The 20,648-nt window shown below is 40.7% G+C and overlaps 1 protein-coding gene across 28 annotated transcripts in view; it reads left to right on the forward strand.

Annotated features, from left to right (window-relative positions):
- The window catches only part of KCNAB1 (potassium voltage-gated channel subfamily A regulatory beta subunit 1), a 532,662-nt gene that overhangs the window by 482,183 nt on the left and 29,831 nt on the right, over positions 1 to 20,648 (forward strand). For all 28 annotated transcript variants that reach the window (XR_014076899.1, XR_014076897.1, XR_014076908.1 and 25 more), the window contains 3 exons: positions 15,253 to 15,338; positions 16,023 to 16,143; positions 17,228 to 17,322. Coding sequence is in view for 10 of the 28 variants with exons in the window: in XM_081570616.1 (XP_081426742.1) it covers positions 15,253 to 15,338; positions 16,023 to 16,143; positions 17,228 to 17,322 (302 nt within the window). In the remaining 18 variants the exon portion in view is untranslated. The remainder of the gene's footprint in view (positions 1 to 15,252; positions 15,339 to 16,022; positions 16,144 to 17,227; positions 17,323 to 20,648) is intronic.

Below are 20,648 nucleotides of genomic sequence, written 5' to 3' on the forward strand. Positions count from 1 at the left end.
TAAAACATGGCATGGAAATATATAAAAGTTCAGGGCATAAAGGATTAGGTCAAACTACGGCTGTGTGTCTAAAGACCAGTCCCCAAGAGGGACAATTCATTCCACCTTTTCCGTCACTGACTCCCTCTCATTGCTCTTTGTCTCACAGGCAGGCATGGCTTTCCCCTGAGGCACAGGAAATATCCTGGGCATGGATGAGGTGGCTTTGGGTGGCTGAGGGGAACTGGACAAAAGCCAGAGTAGACCTGAGACCTTTTCCTTCCATGGCAAAGTTTATAAAGTCAAAGATTTATAAATAAGAACATACTGCTTTAAAGGGAATGTTTTACTATGGTATAGAATAGAGATTTGCATAAATTTCTGTGCTAAAGCCAAGGCCTTCTAATGGTGTTTGCTTCTGTACCCACCTTGGTGGGTCATGTGGTCAGAATATTAAAAAGCACCATCTATGAAATAGTTCTAATGAAGAAAATAAGGGGAAACAGCCATCTTTGAGTGGGAGGTAGAGAAACTCAGAAATGGGAAAGAAAGGCCTCCTAAAAAGAGAGATTAAGGGTCCTAGACAAGAAGACAAATGTAGAAGAGTGAAGTAAGTACAAGGAAGAGAAGTGGGCATGCCTGGGGACAAGCCAGTCTCCTCTGCAATGGCTCTTGCAGTGAATGTTGCCCAGCTACTACTGGGCCTGGCTTACATTTGAACATAGAGAATAGCAGGTGCCTCATTTGGAAATATTCACAGAGTGAGTAGCTCCTCTTTTTACCAAGTAGTTCACTGAAAAGCCGAGAAAACCATTCTGCTCCATGTCAAGTTTAAAAGTCACCTTTTGTTTAATTACCAGATACCTGACAAATATAGATAAGCACTACAGAGCCAAAATGGATTTGGGGCTGCCAGTGAGTTGCATCTGCTGTAAGCATAGAGGTTTTAATATCATTAAGATTAACAACAGCATCTCCTTCCAGACGTCTCCCATGGTAGAATCAGGAAGTAAATCCAGCTCTACACTTTTAAAGAAGCAATAAAGATTGCCTCCTGTTACAGCATGAAACTGGATTTGCCAGTAGAAAATCTCATTAGGGTAAACATTTTTTACTCTTATCAATCCTCTGCCAAGTTGGCTTGCTTTATTCTTTCCTCCAGAAGATAAAATTCCTTTTAAAGTAAAGTTTAAAGCCTGTCCCAAGAAGCTGATACACAGACAGTTGTATAAATAAAAGCTTCAGATAGGATAATAGAATAAGAAGCTAGTGTCAGCTTTCCACATCTGACTGTCTGACTGGTGAGGTTGACAGTCACACAATTTAAAAGATCAGAAATTTGAGACTTGAGTCAGATAATCTACAAGGCAATGACAGATGTTCCCAAGTATAAAAATAACCACTGATAATGGATACAGAAATATTAGGCACCATGTAGAATGGATGGATTTTTGTTAAATTTATTTTTTAGTATCTCAATGAACATTTAGAAAACTATTCTTTATTTGTTTTGCATTTCCTTTTGATATGCCTAAAGGCTTTTTCCTCAGTTGACAGAGATACTTTAAGCCTCTACATGCTTCAAATAGCATAATCAAAGGAGTCGGAATAAAATATACACATATAGGGGACTTCCCATGTGGTCTAGTGGTTAAGACTCTGCTTCCAATGCAGGGGGCACAGGTTCAATTCCTGGTCTGGGAACTAAGATCCCACATGCCATGTGGTGTGGTCAAAATAAATAAATAATAAAAAACAAAAGTTCCTTGAACTGTAATACATGTTTTAAAATATACAAATATAGATAAAAAGGAAGGGGAAAATGTATTCTGCTTCATTTTGTTTGAGCATGAGGCTAGTTTTAGAGGAAATGTACAAATCTGGCTTCATCAAATATTTCGTCTCTCTTTGAGCTTCAATTGCCTCAAATGTAAAATGGAAGTGTAATGACACCACCTCACAGGGCTATAGTAAAATTCAAATGCAATAATGTTGGTAAAGTGCCCAAGCACACAGTAGGCACTCAGTAGATTTGCACTCTCCCTGGGCCCTTTCTTGGTGGTGTGCCCAGCAAGACCCTTTCTGTGCATAGTGAAAATGGTTGTCTGCCCAGTAGACATCACTTCTCAGGTATCCACATTTTCAGGTGGGCGATGAGCCTTCCCAGACTGCCAGCTGACCCAGAGGAAGGCTGCTTTCTTTCTTTTGGTTGGACCTCAGTTCCAAGGTGAGCTCTGGATTGTGTTAACACAGTCAGCCCATGATTAGAGTCACTGGCTCATGAAGCAACCTAATTAGAATGAATCTCAGGAATGTTGGGATACTGAGGCAAAAGGGCCCTGCTGAGTATGGATTAAAAAACCACAATGCCGTAAATACTACCAAGAGCCACCCTAATGTCATGAGGGAAACCAACCTGGGGATAGCAGAGAGTTAGAAAAAAGTTGATCCTCAACAACTTGGTTGTTGCAACTACCAATTCTGAAGTTTGTTTGACCTCTGTATTTCCAGTGACAAGAGCGAATAAATTTCTTTTACAATTTAAGAAATTTCTATTGAGTTTTCAATAACTTCTTCCATTAAAAAAAAAAAAAAAAAAGCCCTGAAACCTAAGTGTTTCAAACCAGGAAGTTTAAGACATCCTCATTTCTCAGTGAGAAGAACTACAACTCACAACTCAAGAGGATCACAAAGTAAAAAGCTAATAATTCTCAAATTTTCAGATCTTTTATGCATTATAGCTGATTGAAAGTATCTATAACTTCTATCATGTCTTTCTATTTGTTGCTGATACATTTTACAGTCATATACCAGAATTTTCTACCATAATTGTTCCTAGTATATAAGGACTATTTTACCTAGCTATTCTAAAATTAGAATAAATTGATTATATCAAATAAATGTACATGGCAGATTAGTTTCCTTATTTATTTCTGCATACATTTTGTAGATCATTCATCCTGGTACATTCACTAGAAAAAAAATCTGGTTATTCAGAATCAGGTGTTCCTGGGAATGTCATCTGTGGAAGAGATAAGCAACTGGTAACCCCTGCTTTAAGAATTTTCTAGACTGTTGCTGTAGCCCGAGTGTTTGTGTCCCTTCATAATCCATATGTTGAAACCTAACCCCCAAAGTTATGCTAGTAAGAGGGCCTTAGTAAGTGACTAGCCCAAGAGGGTGCAGCGCTCATGAAAGTGATTAGTGCCCTTATAAAAGAGACCACAGACAGCTGCCTTACCTCTTCCACCATGTGACACCACAGTGAGAAGGTGGCGGTCTATGAACCAGGAAGACAACTCTCACCAGATAACAAATCTGCCAGTGCCTTGACCTTAGACTTCCCATGCTCCAGACTGTGAGAAATGAATGTTTGCTGTTTAAGCCATCTGTGATATTTTGTTATATGTGTGTGTGTGTGTATATATATGTATGTATGTATGTATAGTATATTTGTTATAGGGCTTCCCAGGTGGCTCAGTGGTAAAGAATCTGCCTGTCAAGGCAGGAAACATAAAAGACTCAGGCTAGATCCCTGGGTCAGGAAGATTCCCTGGAGTAGGAAATGGCAACCTGCTCCAGTATTCTTGCCTGGAAAATTCCATGGACAGAGGAGCCTGGTGGGCTATAGTCCATAGGGTTGCAAAGAGTCAAACATGGCTGAGCAACTAAACACAACAACACATATATGTTAGAGCAGCCCAAATGGACCAAGACAGCCAAATTCTATGATAAAATTTGTGGGGCTTAATTGACAAGAGCAAAACTTTTAATATTTTAGAAAAAAAAGAGATCTTTTTCCAAATTTTAATTTTTTAAATTTATCAGAGAGATCTCCACATCAGGAGAATACACATATTCAAACTATTAAACATGCTTTTTTAAAGATTGACTAGTAACATTGTCAAAGGAAATCTCAGGAAATAATCCACTAATGCCATATAACTTTTAGCTTCACAGATTAAGATACAAGTCAGGTATCTAGGAAATAAATTTCCCAAAGTTTCAGTTCATTTAGATTTTTTTTTGTTTCTTTAAATCTGTTTATTTGTTGCCTTGCTCTAGACAAAATTTAAGGCAATGAGTTTAATTGTTCTCCTTTCAAATGTTTTCATTTTTTAAATAAATTTATTTATTGATTTAATTTTTGGCTGCACTGAGTCTTGCTTGCTGCTTGTGGGCCTTCTCTAGTTGCAGCGAGTGGGGGCTACTCTTCGCCGTGGAATGCGGGCTTCTCCTCGTGGTGGCTTCTCTTGTTGCCGAGTTTAGGCTCTAGGGTGCACAGGCTCAGTAGTTGGGGTAAAGTAAAGTAAAGCAGCTCAGTCGTGTCCGACTCTTTGCGACCCCATGGACTGTAGCCTACCAGGCTCCTCTGTCCATAGGATTTTCCAGGCAAGAGTACTGGAGTGGGTTGCCATTTCCTTCTCCAGGGGATCTTCCTGACCCAGGGATCGAACCCGGGTCTCCAGCATTGCAGACAGACGCTTTACCGTGTGAGCCACCAGGGAAGTTGGGGTGCACAGTCTTAATTGCTCTGAGGCATTTGGAATCTTCCTGGACCAGGGATTGAACCCATGTCCCCTGCGTTGACAGGCAGATTCTTACCCACTGTATCACCAGGGAAGTTCTCAAATGTTTTTAAATGAATTGGAACACATTCCACTGTTCACATATCCTGTAGAATTTGATCTGTGCAAGAAGAGCTCTGTACTCTCTACTTCTTGTGGATGCTGCCTCCCTTTCATCAGGACAGAAGTCACCTCTTTAATTACTACCAGTGAATTATTACCCAAACAGAAGGATTCCAACAGTTTGAAAATACCCAGTTTTAGTACGAAATAGTAGGCACCATGCTAGATGATGCTGAAGGAAGAGGTGCAGTTTTACGATCCATATTCTCCATTATTTCTTGGCATGTCAGCAGGCAGGAGCAATTCCAGGTGAGAAGCTGGAAAGACTGGACATAGTGATAAGAGGATTACAGAGGAATAATGAGGATAGAGAAGTATTGAAAGATAAGAAAGCTATGTCATTGCCTTAAGCAAGTCACTTGGCCATCCTTATCTAAATATAAAATGAACATCTGCTTTTTTGCCGGGATTAAAGAGCACATGTCTGATGCAGGAAGAAATAATATTAGAAGTACTCAGCATCAGGCAGTCTCCTCCTGTGTATCAGGGAGCTGAACAAGGAATGAGCAGAATCTCCAGGACTGCCTGTTGGGGACAAAATCACAGCATTCAGATGCTTACAGCAGGAAGCTGTCTTTATTTGCAACTTCTGCAAATGGGGTTTTTCGGTTTTGGAGCTTACTCAGTTTGAGACAAGGCAAAAGATGGAGGAGGGAGAGTGGCATCACAGAGGAAGGTCGGAAAATGCCACAGAACTCAAATCAGTCCAAATAAAGTGTCTCTCAACCCCCACCTCCACCCACTGATTCTTTTTAAGGTGAGGATTGGCCTAAAGACGGCCACACCTTTTTTTTTTAACTAGTCCTACACAAGTGACCTAGTACCTCACTTTGGAACTTAGGGGCACTTCAGTTCAGTTCAGTTGCTCAGTCATGTCCGACTCTTTGCAACCCCATGAACTGCAGCACGACAGGCCTCCCTGTCCATCACCAACTCCTGAAGCTTGCTCAAACTCATGTCCATCGAGTCAGTGATGCCATCCAACCATCTCATCCTCTGTCATCCCCTTCTCCTCCCGCCTTCAATCTTTCCCAGCATCAGGGTCTTTTCCAAGGAGTCAGTTCTTCCCATAAGGTGGCCAAAGTATTGGAATTTCAGCTTCAACATCAGTCCTTCAAATGAACATTCAGGACTGATTTCCTTCAGGATTGACTGGTTTGATCTCCTTGCAGTCCAAGGGACTCTCAAGAGTCTTCTCCAACACCACAGTTCAAAAGCATCAATTCTTCGGTGCTAAAGCTTTTTTTACAATCCAACTCTCACATCCATACATGACCACTGGAAAAACCATAGATGTGACTAGACAGATCTTTATCAGCAAAGTAATGTCTCTGCTTTTTCATATTCTGTCTAGGTTAGTCATAAGTTTTCTTCCAAGGAGCAAGCGTCTTTTAATTTCATGGCTGCAGTCACCATCAGCAGTGATTCTAGAGCCCCCCAAAATAAAGTCTGCCACTGTTTCCACCGTTTTCACATCTATTTGCCATAAAGTGATGAGACCAGATGCCATGATCTTAGTTTTCTGAATGTTGAGTTTTAAGCCAACTTTTTCACTCTCCTCTTTCACTTTCATCAAGAGGCTCTTTAGTTCTTCACTTTCTGCCATAAGGGTGGTGTTATCTGCATATCTGAGGTTATTGATATTTCTCCCGGCAATCTTGATTCCAGCTTGTGCTTCCTCCAGCCCAGCATTTCTCATGATGTACTCTGCATATAAGTTAAATAAGCAGGGAGACAATATACAGCCTTGACGTACACCTTTTCCTATTTGGAACCAGTCTGTTGTTCCATGTCCAGTTCTAACTGTTGCTTCCTGACCTGCATACAGATTTCTCAAGAAGCAGGTCAGGTGGTCTGGTATTCCCATCTCTTGAAGAATTTTCCACAGTTTGTTGTGATCTACACAATCAAAAGCTTTTGTGTAACCAATACAGCAGAAGTAGATGTTTTTCTGAAATTCTCTGGCTTTTTTGATGATCCATCGGATGTTGGCAATTTGATCTCTGGTTCCTCTGCCTTTTCTAAATCCAGCTTGAACATCTGGAAGATCACGGTTCACATACTGTTAAAGCCTGTCTTGGAGAATTTTGAGAATTACTTTGTAAGTGTGTGAGATGAGTGCAATTGTGCAGTAGTTTGAACATTCTTTGGCATTGCCCTTCTTTGGGATTGGAATGAAAACTGACCTTTTCCAGTCCTGTGGCCACTGCTGAATTTTCCAGATTTGCTGGCATATTGAGTGCAACACTTTCACAGCATCATCTTTTAGGATTTGAAATAGCTCAACTGGAATTCCATCACCTCCACTAGCTTTGTTCATAGTGATGCTTCTTAAGGCCCACTTGACTTTACACTCCAGGATGTCTGGCTCTAGGTGAGTGATCACACCATTGTAATTATCTGGGTCATGAAGATTTTTTTTGTATAGTTCTTCAGTGTATTCTTGCCACCTCTTCTTAATATCTTCTGCTCCTGTTAGGTCCATACCATTTCTGTCCTTTATTGTGCCCATTTTTGCATGAAATGTCCCCTTGGTATCTCTAATTTTCTTGAAGAGATCTCTAGTCTTTCCCATTCTATTGTTTTCCTCTATTTCTTTGCATGGATCCCTGAGGAAGGCTTTTGTATCTTTCCTTGCTGATCTTTAGAATTCTGCATTCAAATGGATATATCTTTCCTATTCTCCTTTGCCTTTCACTTCTCTTCTTTTCTCAGCTCTTTGTAAGGCCTCCTCAGACAACTATTTTGCCTTTTTTAATTTCTTTTTCTTGGGGATGGTCTTGATCACTGTCTCCTGTACAATGTCACAAATTTCCATCCATAGTTCTTCAGGCACTCTGTCTATCAGATCTAATCCCTTGAATCTTTTGTCATTTCCACTGTATAGTCATAAGGGATTTGATTTAGGTCATACCTGAATGGTCTAGTGGTTTTCCCTACTTTCTTCAGTTTAAGTCTGAATTTGGCAATAAGGAGTTCATGATCTGAGTCACAGTCAGCTCCCTGTCTTGTTTTTGCTGACTGTATAGATCTCTGTTGTTTTCCAAGGCAAACTGTTCAATATCACAGTAATCCAACTCTATGCCCCAACCAGTAATGCTGAAGAAGCTAAAGTTGAACAGTTCCTTGAAGACCTACAAGACCTTCTAGAACTAACACCCAAAAAAGATGTCCTTTTCTTCATAGGGGACTGAATGCAAAAGTAGGAAATCAAGAGATACTGGAGTAACAGGCAAATTTGGCCTTGGTGAACAAAATGAAGCAGGGCAAAGACTAATAGAGTTTTGCCAAGAGAATGCACTGGTCATAGCAGACACCCTCTTCCAATAACACAAGAGAAGACTGTACACATGAACATCACCAGATGGTCAATACTGAAATCAGATTGATTATCTTCTTTGCAGCCAAAGATGGAGAGGCTCTCTATAGTCTAGTCATTCTTACACCTCATAAATTATAGTCATCAATGTATTAAATGCAAAGGGATGAACAAACCCACACACAAGGCATCACACATTCACAAATATACAATGCAGTCAATTAAGTGAATGCCCTGTTATTTTTTTGTCCCTAGCCTACCTTCTCCCACAATGTACTATGCACAAAGCCTTGCAGGATAACTAATCACAGAACTTCAAAGCTAAAAGTGGCCTTACGTACTACCTACTGAGAACCTGCCCAAGCAATTACCTTTCTGAGTCTCAGATATGTCATCAATGAAATAAAGATGAAAATATTACCCACCTAAACAGTTATAAGGACATAAGTTAATATAAGTTACTATATGCTCAGTTAATATCAGTCTGGTCATTTGTGTTGAAGAAACTGAGATTCAGCAAGGTTGAAGAACATGTCCAACTTCATGACAGTGATGAGACAAAACCCAGAACCCAGAGTCTCCTGTGTGCTCTGGAAGGCAGATGGAGCCAGGCTATCCTCAGACAGTAGGCAAACCTTCAAGGCTAAACATGGCATCACTCCATTTATGGATACAGGTTTCCATTCCAGTGATAAAAGATGGTCCTCTATCTGCTGATGCTTAGCTGAGCACTGGGAGAGGTTTCTCCATAGCCAAGATGGTAAATGACTGACAGAGATCCAGGAGGAAACCTCTAAGTCACAGAGCATTAATATATACCACCACCACAAGCTTTTGAAGTTAAATAAGTAAATAAACAACTGAAGTTAGATAAACAACAAACAAACAGCTGGTCTGGAGTAAAAACTGTTTTTTCTCCTCTGATGAAACCAAGTCCCTACATTCTACCAGTGCCCCAGCCTCCACTGCAGTCCACTCCCCTTGAAAGAGATAACCATTTTGAACCTTTGAAAGTGGAAATTGTGTTTGGTTAAACCTAATATTTGTGAATTAACCTATAGCATGTTAGTGTTTTAAAGTGGTGCTTTGCTTATTAAGGACTCTTCTTTCTTTTCTATTTTTTAAATCATGAAAGTATGATAACATATTTATAGGCGACTTGGAAATAACAAAGTTACATATAGTTCCTCTATATGTTACAATTATTATTTTGCGTATTTACTGTCAGCATTTTGTAAGCATAACTGAAATATTTATAATTGTTAATAACATTTGAACTTTCAATTATGCCTTAAAACAATGAACTCCTCGCCCGTTTCTTCATCTAGAGTAAGAAGAAGCTGCCCTGAATTATCTCTAAGCTTTCTAGGTTTCTATTGTTTTTATCATTATGTGTCTATATAGCCAGACTCAGTACATTTTATTTGATCAAAAAACTAATGTGTGCCTATTTGTATCTTTAATCCCTATAGTTTATTGTTTATGCAGTATAACAACTTGCATACAACTTTCAAAGTTCTAGGGAACATTTCACATGAAAAAGGTTTAATGTGAACATCTATTTTCTGCATATTTTAGTTACTCAGTCATGGGGGCCAATTAAAAAAGTAAACATATTGATCAGCAAGTTTCTTTCACTCAGAATAAGTAGTTTCACTTAGTCCTTTCACATAAAATATGTATTTTTAAACAGAGATGACCTATGTTACCGAATGAAGAATAACAACTTTTTAAAAAAAATAAAATGTTAAAATCTGAGCTTATTTGAGAAGAAACAACCAGGACCACATCCTGCCTACTTGTTACTCAGTTTGTGTTATTCTTTTAGAGTCACCAGTTGGTCTACATACTTTATCTCATGTCAAGCTTTGAAAGAATTCCACAGGATCAATACATCCTCACTTCACAGATGGCGAATGGGCTATTCAGGGAAACAAACTCGACCTGTAGCTTTCATAGTCAGTTCTGTGCCAAGGATCCAGGAAATAAGAGAGAGAGAGCTGCCTGTAAACTGTGGGCTAAATAATAATGATGGTTTCAACATGGAAAGCAGTGCACAGGAAAAATTTAACCAAGTTTTCCCATAGTTTAGAAGCGTTTCTCAAACACTGAGATTTGAGAGCTAATGAAAATAATACAAAGGCCCAGGCTCAGTGAAGTAAGCTAGAACCTGGACTTCTGTGTTCTCTTCAAACTATTCAGGTTTGATTCTAATTTATAACTACAATGTGTACATGGTTATGTGCATGTATATGCATGCATGTCCCCTGTGAAGATGGTAGGGATGGTATAAATCAGCGATTCTTAACCTTTGTGTGTGTGCTAAGTCGCTTCAGTTGTGTCTGATTCTTTGTGACCCTGAGGACTGTAGCCCACCAGACTCCTCTGTCCATGGGATTTTCCAGGCAAGAATACTAGCAATGGGTTGCCATTTCTTAACCTTTAGTTTGCACTAGAATTGTTCTGTGAGTGGCTTTAAACACAGACTGCTGGGCCCCACCCAAGCCCAAAATTTGAAATTCAGTGCACCGGGGGTGCTTCCCTGGTGGCTCAGACTGTAAAGAATCTGCTCGCAATGCGGGAGACCTGGGTTCAATCCCTGAGTTGGGAAGATCTCCTGGAGGAGGACAAGGTAACCCCCTCCAGTATTCTTGCCTGGGGAATTCCATGGACAGAGGAGCCTGATGGACTACAGTCCACGGTGTCGCAAAGAGTCAGACACGACTGAGCGACTGAGCACATAGCCCAGCACAGCATCTGGGGTAAGGCCCTAGGACCTGCATTTCTAACAGGTTCCCAGGGGCTGCTGCTAGCGGTCCAGGGGCCACACTTTAGGACTAGCAGTGTAGACAAGCACAGCGACCCTAAACCCAGGCTGCACATGCAATCATCTGGGATGGGTTTTTAAAATCTTGATGCCTGGCTTCACCCCCAGAGATTCTGATATAACAGACCTTCTGTGGAGCCCGGATAGTGTCGTTTTCCAAGCTCCCCAGGTCCTTTCGTGTGCAGTCGGGGTTGAGAACCACTCGTGCTGAAGCTTCCTGGGAAAACGGGGAGTCTGGACAGCAGGAGCCACATTCAGTCCTGAACTGCCAGATTGAATCAGTTTGTTTGTCTGCATGTCCTTTCCCAGAGGCGGGTGAAAGCAATGCACTAAATGAGCTTCCTAACGTCATTTTCCCCACTCAGAATTGATGCTCTGACTGGGATGCTTTAAAAATGCATTTCCATGATATTCAAGTAAAAGCTTTTAGACACCCCGTTGATTTTTTTTCTTAACAATGCTGCCCTCTAGTGTCCTTTAGTAGAATCGTGTTAAAAACCCACCTCAGCTATCAGTACAGTGACTTCTTGTTAGAGAGCTAAATAACTTGGGGGATTTTTCTCTGACTTTAAAAAAATTGAACAAATTTAATATGCATTAAACCAAATTTTACTTTGTGGCCACATGAATCTCCATCTGCTGGCTCTCCATTCTCTGCATTCCTCCCTGCATTCTGTGCAGCAGCCTCCTCCTCCCAGAGGCCTCTCTGCATTCCACCAGGCCTTCCCTTCCCTGCAGAGTCAGCAGCCAGACTTATCAGGGAGCAAAGAAATCGCCCTCAACTAAAGTGCCTGGGGTATGGGGGCATCTTGCATAGGCTCTTCCACACTAAGAACTGTTCCTTCTCGCCTTTTCCTCCCTTTGTACCTCATTTTCACTTGATCGAGAGTTTATTGAGAATGTGTCATGCTGTGCTGTGCTTAGTTGCTCAGTCGTGTCCAGCTCTTTGCAACCCCATGGACTGTAGCCTGCCAGGCTCCTCTGTCCATGAGATTCTCCAGGCAAGAATACTGGAGTGGGTTGCCATGTCCTCCTCCAGAGGATCTTCCTGATCCAGAGATCAAACCCATGTCTCTTACACTTCTTGCACTGACAGGCAGGTTCTTTACCACCAGCACCACCATTCATCAAACAGGGTCCCCCCTGTCTTCCTATGATGACTTCTCCAAACCTCCCAGAGTCCCGCCATCTTGCTTGAAGCGTCCTTCCCACCCCTGGGGTGCTGTCCCCCATCTCACTCTGTCCAGTCTCTCCCCCTCCATTCTCCCCAGTCTCCTAGCCCACATCCTCAGTTAAATCCTCCATCCAGATTACTCTCAACGGCATACAGGCTTTCTCTTACATCGTTCAGTTTTAAAATAAAAATCTCCTTTATCCTAAATACCAACTTCAGCTGCTGCCCTCTTTCTCTGCTCCATTCATTTCCTAACTTGAGTCCACCCAGGTTGTCTCTAAGACCTTCCCTTCCTCGTGCCCATTCTTCAGTCAGCTCCAGTCTGGCCTTGGTCCAAACGCACCAAGGACACTGACAACACTCTTTTCAGGGTCTTCATTGACCTCCATTGTTCTGTGCCTTTCTGATTCAAATGCTCACATGTTCCAATCTTTGGGCACAGGTCCTCCTGCAAGCCCTCTCCATTCTTGATTCCAAAGTTCCCCCCTCTGGCTTCCTGCCTACTCCTCTGGCTGCCAATGACCCAGAACCCCACAGTGTACTCTTCCCAACTCCTGCTCTGGCTCTTCGAAACTCTTTTGTTTTCTCTGGGCAGACTTCCCTTACGTAGTCTCATTCACTCATGGATTTAAATACAATTAATAGACTGTTGAGGAACAAATAGTTCACCTCCAGCCCAGGTTGCTCACATATCATTATCCAGTTACCTGTACTCGACATCACCCCTCTGTCTCTCACAGGCATCTCTAGTTTTGCCATGTCCTAAGAAGGACCCTGACTCTTCCTGCCAAACCTGTTCCTCCCTCAAGCTTCCTTGATTCCTCCTTTTCCTCACTTGCCACATACAGTCCTTGGGGATTCTATCCACAAAAGAGATTTTGATCCATTCATGTCTCTTTGCTACCAACTCCCGACTTCAACCCCCCTATCTCCTTCCAGGAATGCTACAGTAAACGTCCTAATGATCTTCCTGCTTCCTCCAGCCCTCGCCTCACAACATGGTCAGATAGTGTTCTGAAATATATACTGCATCATCATTCCCTTACTTAGAAATATTAGTGACTTCCCATCAAGCCCTGAATAACAGACACGGTTTGCCCTCTGCCAGCTTCATCTTGTAGCCCTGCCTTCCTTCCTGACTCAGCTTCCTCCACCATGGCTTACTGATTGTGAGGCTCACCAAGCTCTGTCCGGCCCCAGGGCCTTGACACATGCTGCCTAGAACGCTCTTCCCTTGTTCTTCACCTGACTGGCCCCTTTTTATTTTGTATGGCTAAACATTACTTCTTCCTTGACCAACTCTATATGTCTTCCTTCTCATTCCTGATCTCAGCCCCCTATTTTCTTTCTTCATAACACATTACATTTTGTGGTTACCTACTTGTTTACATCTCCATCTTCCCCACTCAATTCTAAACTCCCTGAGTCCAGGAGCTTTGTATCTGTCTTACTCACAGATGAACCCAGTGCCTGGCAAATATTAGGCTGTTAGTACACTACGTGAAATAAGGGAATGAAGGAACAGCAAGCGTCACAACCTCCACTCCACCTTACCCGCTGTTGTCAAGACTTCGGTGACTCCCACGTGGCCAAGCCACTGGACCACATCCTGTGCTCATCTTACTTGATTATGGAATAGAGACAAGGGAGCATCTTGGGTTCATTTATTCCCTGTTAAGCTCATCAGTGTTTACCAACATGCTTGATTCACCACAATATCTCCAGCACCCAGTACAGCAGACTCCTCACAAATTCTGTTGGTTGAATGAATACCTCAGCTCTGAATGAAACAGGATATGAAAGGAAAGGGAACTAGTACAAAGATGGAGAGCTCCAAAGAGAGAATACTTAGGGGCAGATATTTAAGGAATGGCTTTGAATTTCCAGAAATGTTAGCACACATATTCATTTCTATTTAAAGACAAGAAAAATGTTTCATGTTTTGCTTTGTAAAGGAAGAATTATCTTCATAGATTTGGTTGTTGAGGAATAAACTGATATTTAGGAGTCTTTCTCCAAGAAAGAAAAATATTTTCTTTACATGCCAAATTCTACCTCTGTTGGGTAGACTCTGGTGAGTAAAAGCATTCCCATCTTCCAAACAAAGTCCAAGGGCAATTTAAAATGCTTTATGTAAGTCAAACAAGCAAGGAAGCTAGGACCTTCATTCCTAGTGAAGCTAGGAAGCTTCACTGTCTCATTCCAAATCCTGTCCCTGATCAATTAAGACAGTGCTTGCTGGTGAGAAATAAAATAACACATCTACTCAATTAAAGTTTGAGACAAGGATTTGATTCTGCTGAAGGACATGTAACCTACCAAGTATTATTAGTACGGTAAGAAAAGCCCATGACCTGCAACCCCTTGAAAATGTCAAATGACCTGGCATCCTGGGTGTTTGGCTGACCTGCTTTGTAGAAGAAACCCAACCGTGTCTGTGACTTTTCACTCAATTGAACTTGAGGCTCTCCATGCTCTCTGGTTCTGTATCATATTGGCTGGTTCCAAGAGGATTAGCTCAACTCCACCCCCTCTGGAAAGAGATTCATTTTCCTGTTTAGGAAATGTGATGTCAAGCTGAAAGAGGCTGATGAGCAAATAGGGTGGGGCTACATGGAGGTCCAAGTGAAATGCATGAAATGGGTGTCTTAGAATGAAGTTTGGTCCAAAGTGGTCAAGGACAGGGTGTGCCAGTGTGGGCTGGGAGCTGTTGGGGCTTCAGCTGTTTGTTCAGCATTTAATATGTTTATCTTTCTGCTAAACACATTGTTGTTGAGTCATCTCTATTAAACAACAACCCTGTGTGAGACTTAGCTCTGTAAATCCAACATACAAAGGCAGGACTTCTATCCTTAATGACCTTCCATTCTACAGAGGCAAAACAAATGCTTTCTCTTACTTCTCACTTTAGTGAGCAAGGTACCCAGGTTCTGAAAGAGGAGACTCATGTGTTCTTTTATCCAGCCAGGAACCCTGAAGCAATATAAGTAAAGGAAGAACTTAAGGTGGTCATTCTTTTTTTAATATCATTTCATATTGTTGCTGCAAACTGAAAATGGAAAGTCAATTTACCCAAAAGTACCATCCACCTCCAAACCATCAATATTTTATGTTAGACTATTGTGTTATCACCAGTGTCAAAGTAATTATATTAATCCAACAAATAATTGCATTAAACATCTAAGCTTTGGGCAGGAAAAGAAAAAAAAGACTACATAACTTTGAAAAATATATGTAATGCTATCTCTTTGGCTTTCCATAGAAATTGTTCGCGCCATGACACATGTGATAAACCAAGGAATGGCCATGTACTGGGGAACTTCTCGCTGGAGTGCCATGGAGATCATGGTAATTCCATCTCCATTTTTAAATGACCATTGAGTACCTATTTTTATTTGTCAGATATCATGTATAAGTTGTAAGACCTTTTACAAACTTTCTTCACAATCACAATGGCACTAGAATTCTATGATAAATTTCATCATTGTAGAGATGGATATGAGGGTGGGGGGTGGATCTTATCAGCTCAGAATGCAATATGGAGGGTGCAGGTCTCTAGCGGGAATCATGTTTTAGCACGTTCTTTGGTAGTAGTTTGGTAGTAAGAGAGTAAATTTCTCAGCTAATGAGACATATGACACAATATTCCAGGTTTGGTTTTTTTTTTTGATGTATTAAATAATGGTATTGTTCATAACATGCTAATTACAGGTCATTTTTCTACTATATATTAGTTAAGTTTTATTTCTTTAGGAACCTAGAAATAGTCAAACTATATTTTCTTTGTAATAGTTCATAATTCACACTTTGACTAATTTTCCCTGGACTTTACTCATTCTAAAACCTCCCAAAAAATAAGGGATTTCCTGAATTGGTATTTCTTAGTGAAATTGATGGTCATAACTTTGCTTATTATTTGACAATCTAGATTTTTCTTGGTTTGTACTGATTTCACTAAAATGAATTTTTTTCATGCATACAGACTTATTTCTAATCAGAAATAAATTCGGTTGCAATTTTATTTCACCTTAGGAAGCCTACTCTGTAGCAAGACAATTCAACATGATCCCACCAGTCTGTGAGCAAGCTGAATACCATCTTTTCCAGAGAGAGAAAGTAGAGGTTCAGCTACCAGAGCTCTACCATAAAATAGGTAATCTTCACAATCAAATTGACTCATTATCTTTAATAAGAGGATCAGGGATCCAGAAAAAAACAAGGTGTGACTGAAATGCTTTCCTAAACGTTCCTAATTAACATAGGGATTGTCAGCACCATGCATTCCAGAAACTAGAAGAAATCAAAAGGACCTGTATGCAATCTCTGGAGTATCACTCAAGAAAGCCAAGCAGAGCTGGCAGACAAGCTGTTCTCAGTAGGTGTTCAAAAAAATGCATGTAGAATGAAAGGAAGAAATAATGAATAAACCTGTCTTTCATAGGGTAGTTGCTCTAGCCAAGAATGCATCTCTGAGTGGGTTTCCCCAAAATTATGGATTTATACATCTGTATCTCCTACTCTGCCTGGAACTGAGTCAGAAGGGGAATTCAAGAACGGCAGACAAGCCAGGGACACACGTTTGTGTAGGTACACATGATGCCAAAGGGAGGGAAAAAATCTATATACAACATGTACACAAGAATTTTGGATATCAGAAAAACTTAAGCCACATTTTCAGGCATATTTATCAAAACAGGTTCCAGAGATAACTTTTTCATAAGAAATGGGGGTTTATGTGAGTGGGGAAAATGCTGGGTAAGAAAAAAAGGATAAGAAAAGTTTGACAAGAGTAACAGTGGTTGTTATGGTTATCACTGTGTGTTCATTGTGTTTTCTCTGTGCACCAGGCATTGTGCTCCTCCTTCGACCAGGCACTATTGAGGCACTGAGTGAACAAGCGAAGCACTGAATTTTTGTGCAAGCAAAAGTGCTTATCTCTGAGTGTAAAAAGAAATGTAAATTTGGGACATCAGAAAACTATGGATAAGCCACATTTTCAGCCTTGATTATATGCCCTGCTCCCCATCACCAACAGTGCACAGTTGATGGGTTTATATTAATAAAAATGAAGCACACAGTTTGTAAATGCCTAAACTTTAATGGAAAGATTTATGCTGGTATTAACTCATATATCTGGCCAGCTTTTCCCCATAACTAACCAGGTCCTTTCTGAATACCCACTCACTTTTGATCCCAGTTTGCAGAAGTAACTTTTTAAGGTTTTTTTTCTTCTATAGGAGTTGGAGCGATGACATGGTCTCCACTGGCTTGTGGCATCATCTCAGGAAAATATGGAAACGGGGTGCCTGAAAGTTCTAGGGCTTCGCTGAAGGTATTTTCCTCCACCTCTAGGAAAGAGTCTGGGCATGGGAACGAGGGAGAAAAGGAAGCTGAACAGAAGAGCCCAGCAGCAGCCTGGAGCTTCCTGGCTCAGGCCGAGTGTGGCCTCAGCCTGGCAGGCGTCCCCTGGCAGTCCCCCAGCCCTCTGGAGGTCCCTGCTTCTGGTCAGGCATTAGTGCAGAAAGCTCCCCTCCTCTGCAGACCAGGAGAGATGCCCAGTGACCTGGTTGGATTTGTAGGACTCAATTTCCTACACTTACTTATTCTTATATTAAAGAAGGCATTTCATTCCTCCTTTGACACAGAGGGAAATGTAAAATCCATCTTCTATGTAAGAGGATCTAATTTTACTTTTCTTAACAAAATTTAAGCCATAGAGGTTTAATCCATATGGGGCAAAACGGTTGTACTTGAGTAGGTTTGAGGTCAGTTGACGCTTTTTAATATGTGAAGGTGGGGGTTAAGGAGGGAAGGTTTGGGGCAGATATAGAGCCAAGCATCCGTCACTGAGGCTCAGGGCTGGAGTTCGCAGAAATCAACTCCGGCTGCTGAGTCTTGCCGCTTAATTTCTTCTCTGAAGAGTAAAGATATTCAAGATCACTGACATAAAATTAACCTCCATTCAGAACATCTTGATGATTAATTTATTGGAGAGTACTCCAAACATCTCTCCTTGTTAATAACAACATGTCTGTTTTTGAAAACTTGAGAGAATGTGTAATAACATTAGAATCACAAATTACTCTGTAATGTCAAGAGAGAGAGAATATTGGCATTTTTAAAATTCACACTTGCCAAACGCCCCCAAAAGGAAGCAGAAGTCTGACACAGCCTCTTGCTTCCATCAGCACAAAGTCAGCACAAGGACAGTTCAAGTTAAGCCTGAACCGCCAACCCTTTAATCAGTGTGGCTGGAACCACTGTGTGCTTCCCCAATCAGGACCTTCTCCAGGCTCTAGGTCTATCACTTTTCTTTCTGTTCTAACAGTTGACCTATTAGTGTGTTTGTTCTCTAAGATAATATAAATTTTTCCTAAAACATGGTGACATGGTCCTGCTTCTAGTTTTGTATTATTACACTAATTATCCTAGAATATTAAATATGGTCTTGTGTCTGAAAAAGTCAAAGGTTTTGAATAAGTTAGCAAAGAAAAACTAAAAGCATTTTAGGAAAAAAGGGATAAAAGGAAGATGGCAAGAAAAGAATGAAGAAAGAAAAACATTGAAAATTGTGATTTTAGCTGAGCACCTACTGCATGCCAAGCACTGGGATAAGTGTTTGTTTGTTTTTATCTCCTTTTATCCTCACAAAGATAAATGGATACAGATGGCTTTTAGCCAGTTGTAGCTAAGGATGTAAGTTTTCTTACATTCTTTCAGAGACTTTCTGAAACATTCAAAGTGCTTCCATATACATGGGGTGTTTGTTCTCAGACTATCCTTATAAGAGGGTAAACCTTTTCCAGATGCAGAAACTGAGAACAAAGATATTAGATAACAATCCAAGGGCATAAACTCATAATAAAGTTAGTAGTAGAACCCAGGTCTCCTGGCTCTCAGTTCCTCTCCCTAAAGGCATTTTTGTTTCCCTTCAAATTAATGTTTTTAAATGAGGAAGAAGTAGCAGCACTGTATTTGGAGTATATGATTGACTGATCTCCATTACTGTTTGAGAAAAGCTTACAAATAGCTGAAAAACTGCTTAAAATGAACTAACTAAAGGTGGGGGGAGGAGATGCAGAATATTGGAAGGTGGCTAAGCCCAAAAGCAACTCAAAAAATATTTCTTGTTGTTGACTTTTCGGCATTTATTGAAGCATCCTTAACAATAGCATTACAGAGTCTCCAAAGGTAAAAGGAAGCCAGTCACAAAGCAGACTTCTTAATTCATCAGCCTAAGTGCTTTCTTGACTAATATATGTGCACTTAGAAAAGCCACTTGAGTAACTAAAGCAAAAATTAGTGCCACTAATAATAATGTTTTATATGTATATATATATATATGTATATATATATATCTCAACCTTAAGAGTGAGCCAGAATTCTAATAGTAAAAACATTTTTTAAAAAAATGAAGAGCTAGGCAAATAGATAAATAAGATGGCAACTTTCACCTTCCCCCAAAATAGAATGGTTGGTATTTCACACTATTTTAAGTTACACCAATAAAATAAAGATGCTAATATTTTATTTCTGTTGTAAACATTGAACTGTTAGGATAAATAAACTGAATATTAAAAAAATACCTATCTTTAAGAAAGTAATACTACCCATGTGGCTTTCTGGGAGGCTGCATGTGGCCCACCACTGTTACAAAGACTTCTAAATCAGTGTCATGGGCACTGACTTCACTGCTGAGCTAAACACCACTACTTCTTCGTGTCTATTAGACACCTCCACGTGGCAATCCTACGGGCATCTGCCATGCCTAATGGAATCTATCCACACTCCCCAGAACCTGCCGAGAATCCTTCTCAGTTAACAGTGCCTCCACCCGTCCCTCGGTCATCCCAGTCCAAAGCCAAGGCATTATCTCAGTCTGCCTCTTCTCCTCCCTCAGTCTTATCCAGCAGGACACCAACTCCTCCAGTCCACATCCTGACCTTCAGTGGTCCTTCCCTTGCACCGCCCTTGTTTAGATGGTCATCATTTCTTTCCTGGTTTGCCACAGTAACCTCCTGTCTAGACTTTCTGATTCACCCCTCTTTTTCAACTACCCACCAATTATCTACTATCCATATTAATTATGTGACCAAATATCTTTCTAAAAGATTAATCTGACTATATCACAACCCTGCCCTAAATCCTTAATGACTTCCCAATATTGATTATATGACAAAACCTAAAAATCCACAGAAAAGTGTTCAAGGAAATACTCTTGGGGTCTTAATTGAGCCCATTTTTCCATTCTTGTCTCTCCCCAAATCATATTAGTTCATTTTTTCACCCAAATGCACTATACTTGTTTTTGCCTCCCAGAAATGCCCTTCTTTTTATCTGGCTGTGGAAAGCCATCTCTAAAGACAAAGCTTGGTTGTCTTCACTCTGTGAAGCCTGTCCTTACTTTGCAAAACTTCAGTTATTGGTACCTTCCTCTAACATTCCACAAACACTTCTTACAGAGTCTTAGAATCCTCTGACTGCAAGCAACAAAATGCAATTCAACTTAATTTAATCAAAGAAGGGAATACATAGACAGACACTCCCTAGGAAAGATGGAGTGGGATGGCCTCAGGGGTGACTCTATCCACAGATTTGCCCATTGTCAGGACTCTCCATCTCCTCTGTTTCTCTCTGCACGTGTCACTTTCTGCTACT

This window comes from Giraffa tippelskirchi, chromosome 2 (assembly GCF_054371585.1).
Source record: "Giraffa tippelskirchi isolate mGirTip1 chromosome 2, T2T-mGirTip1v1.2.pri, whole genome shotgun sequence".
Lineage (NCBI taxonomy): Eukaryota > Metazoa > Chordata > Mammalia > Artiodactyla > Giraffidae > Giraffa > Giraffa tippelskirchi.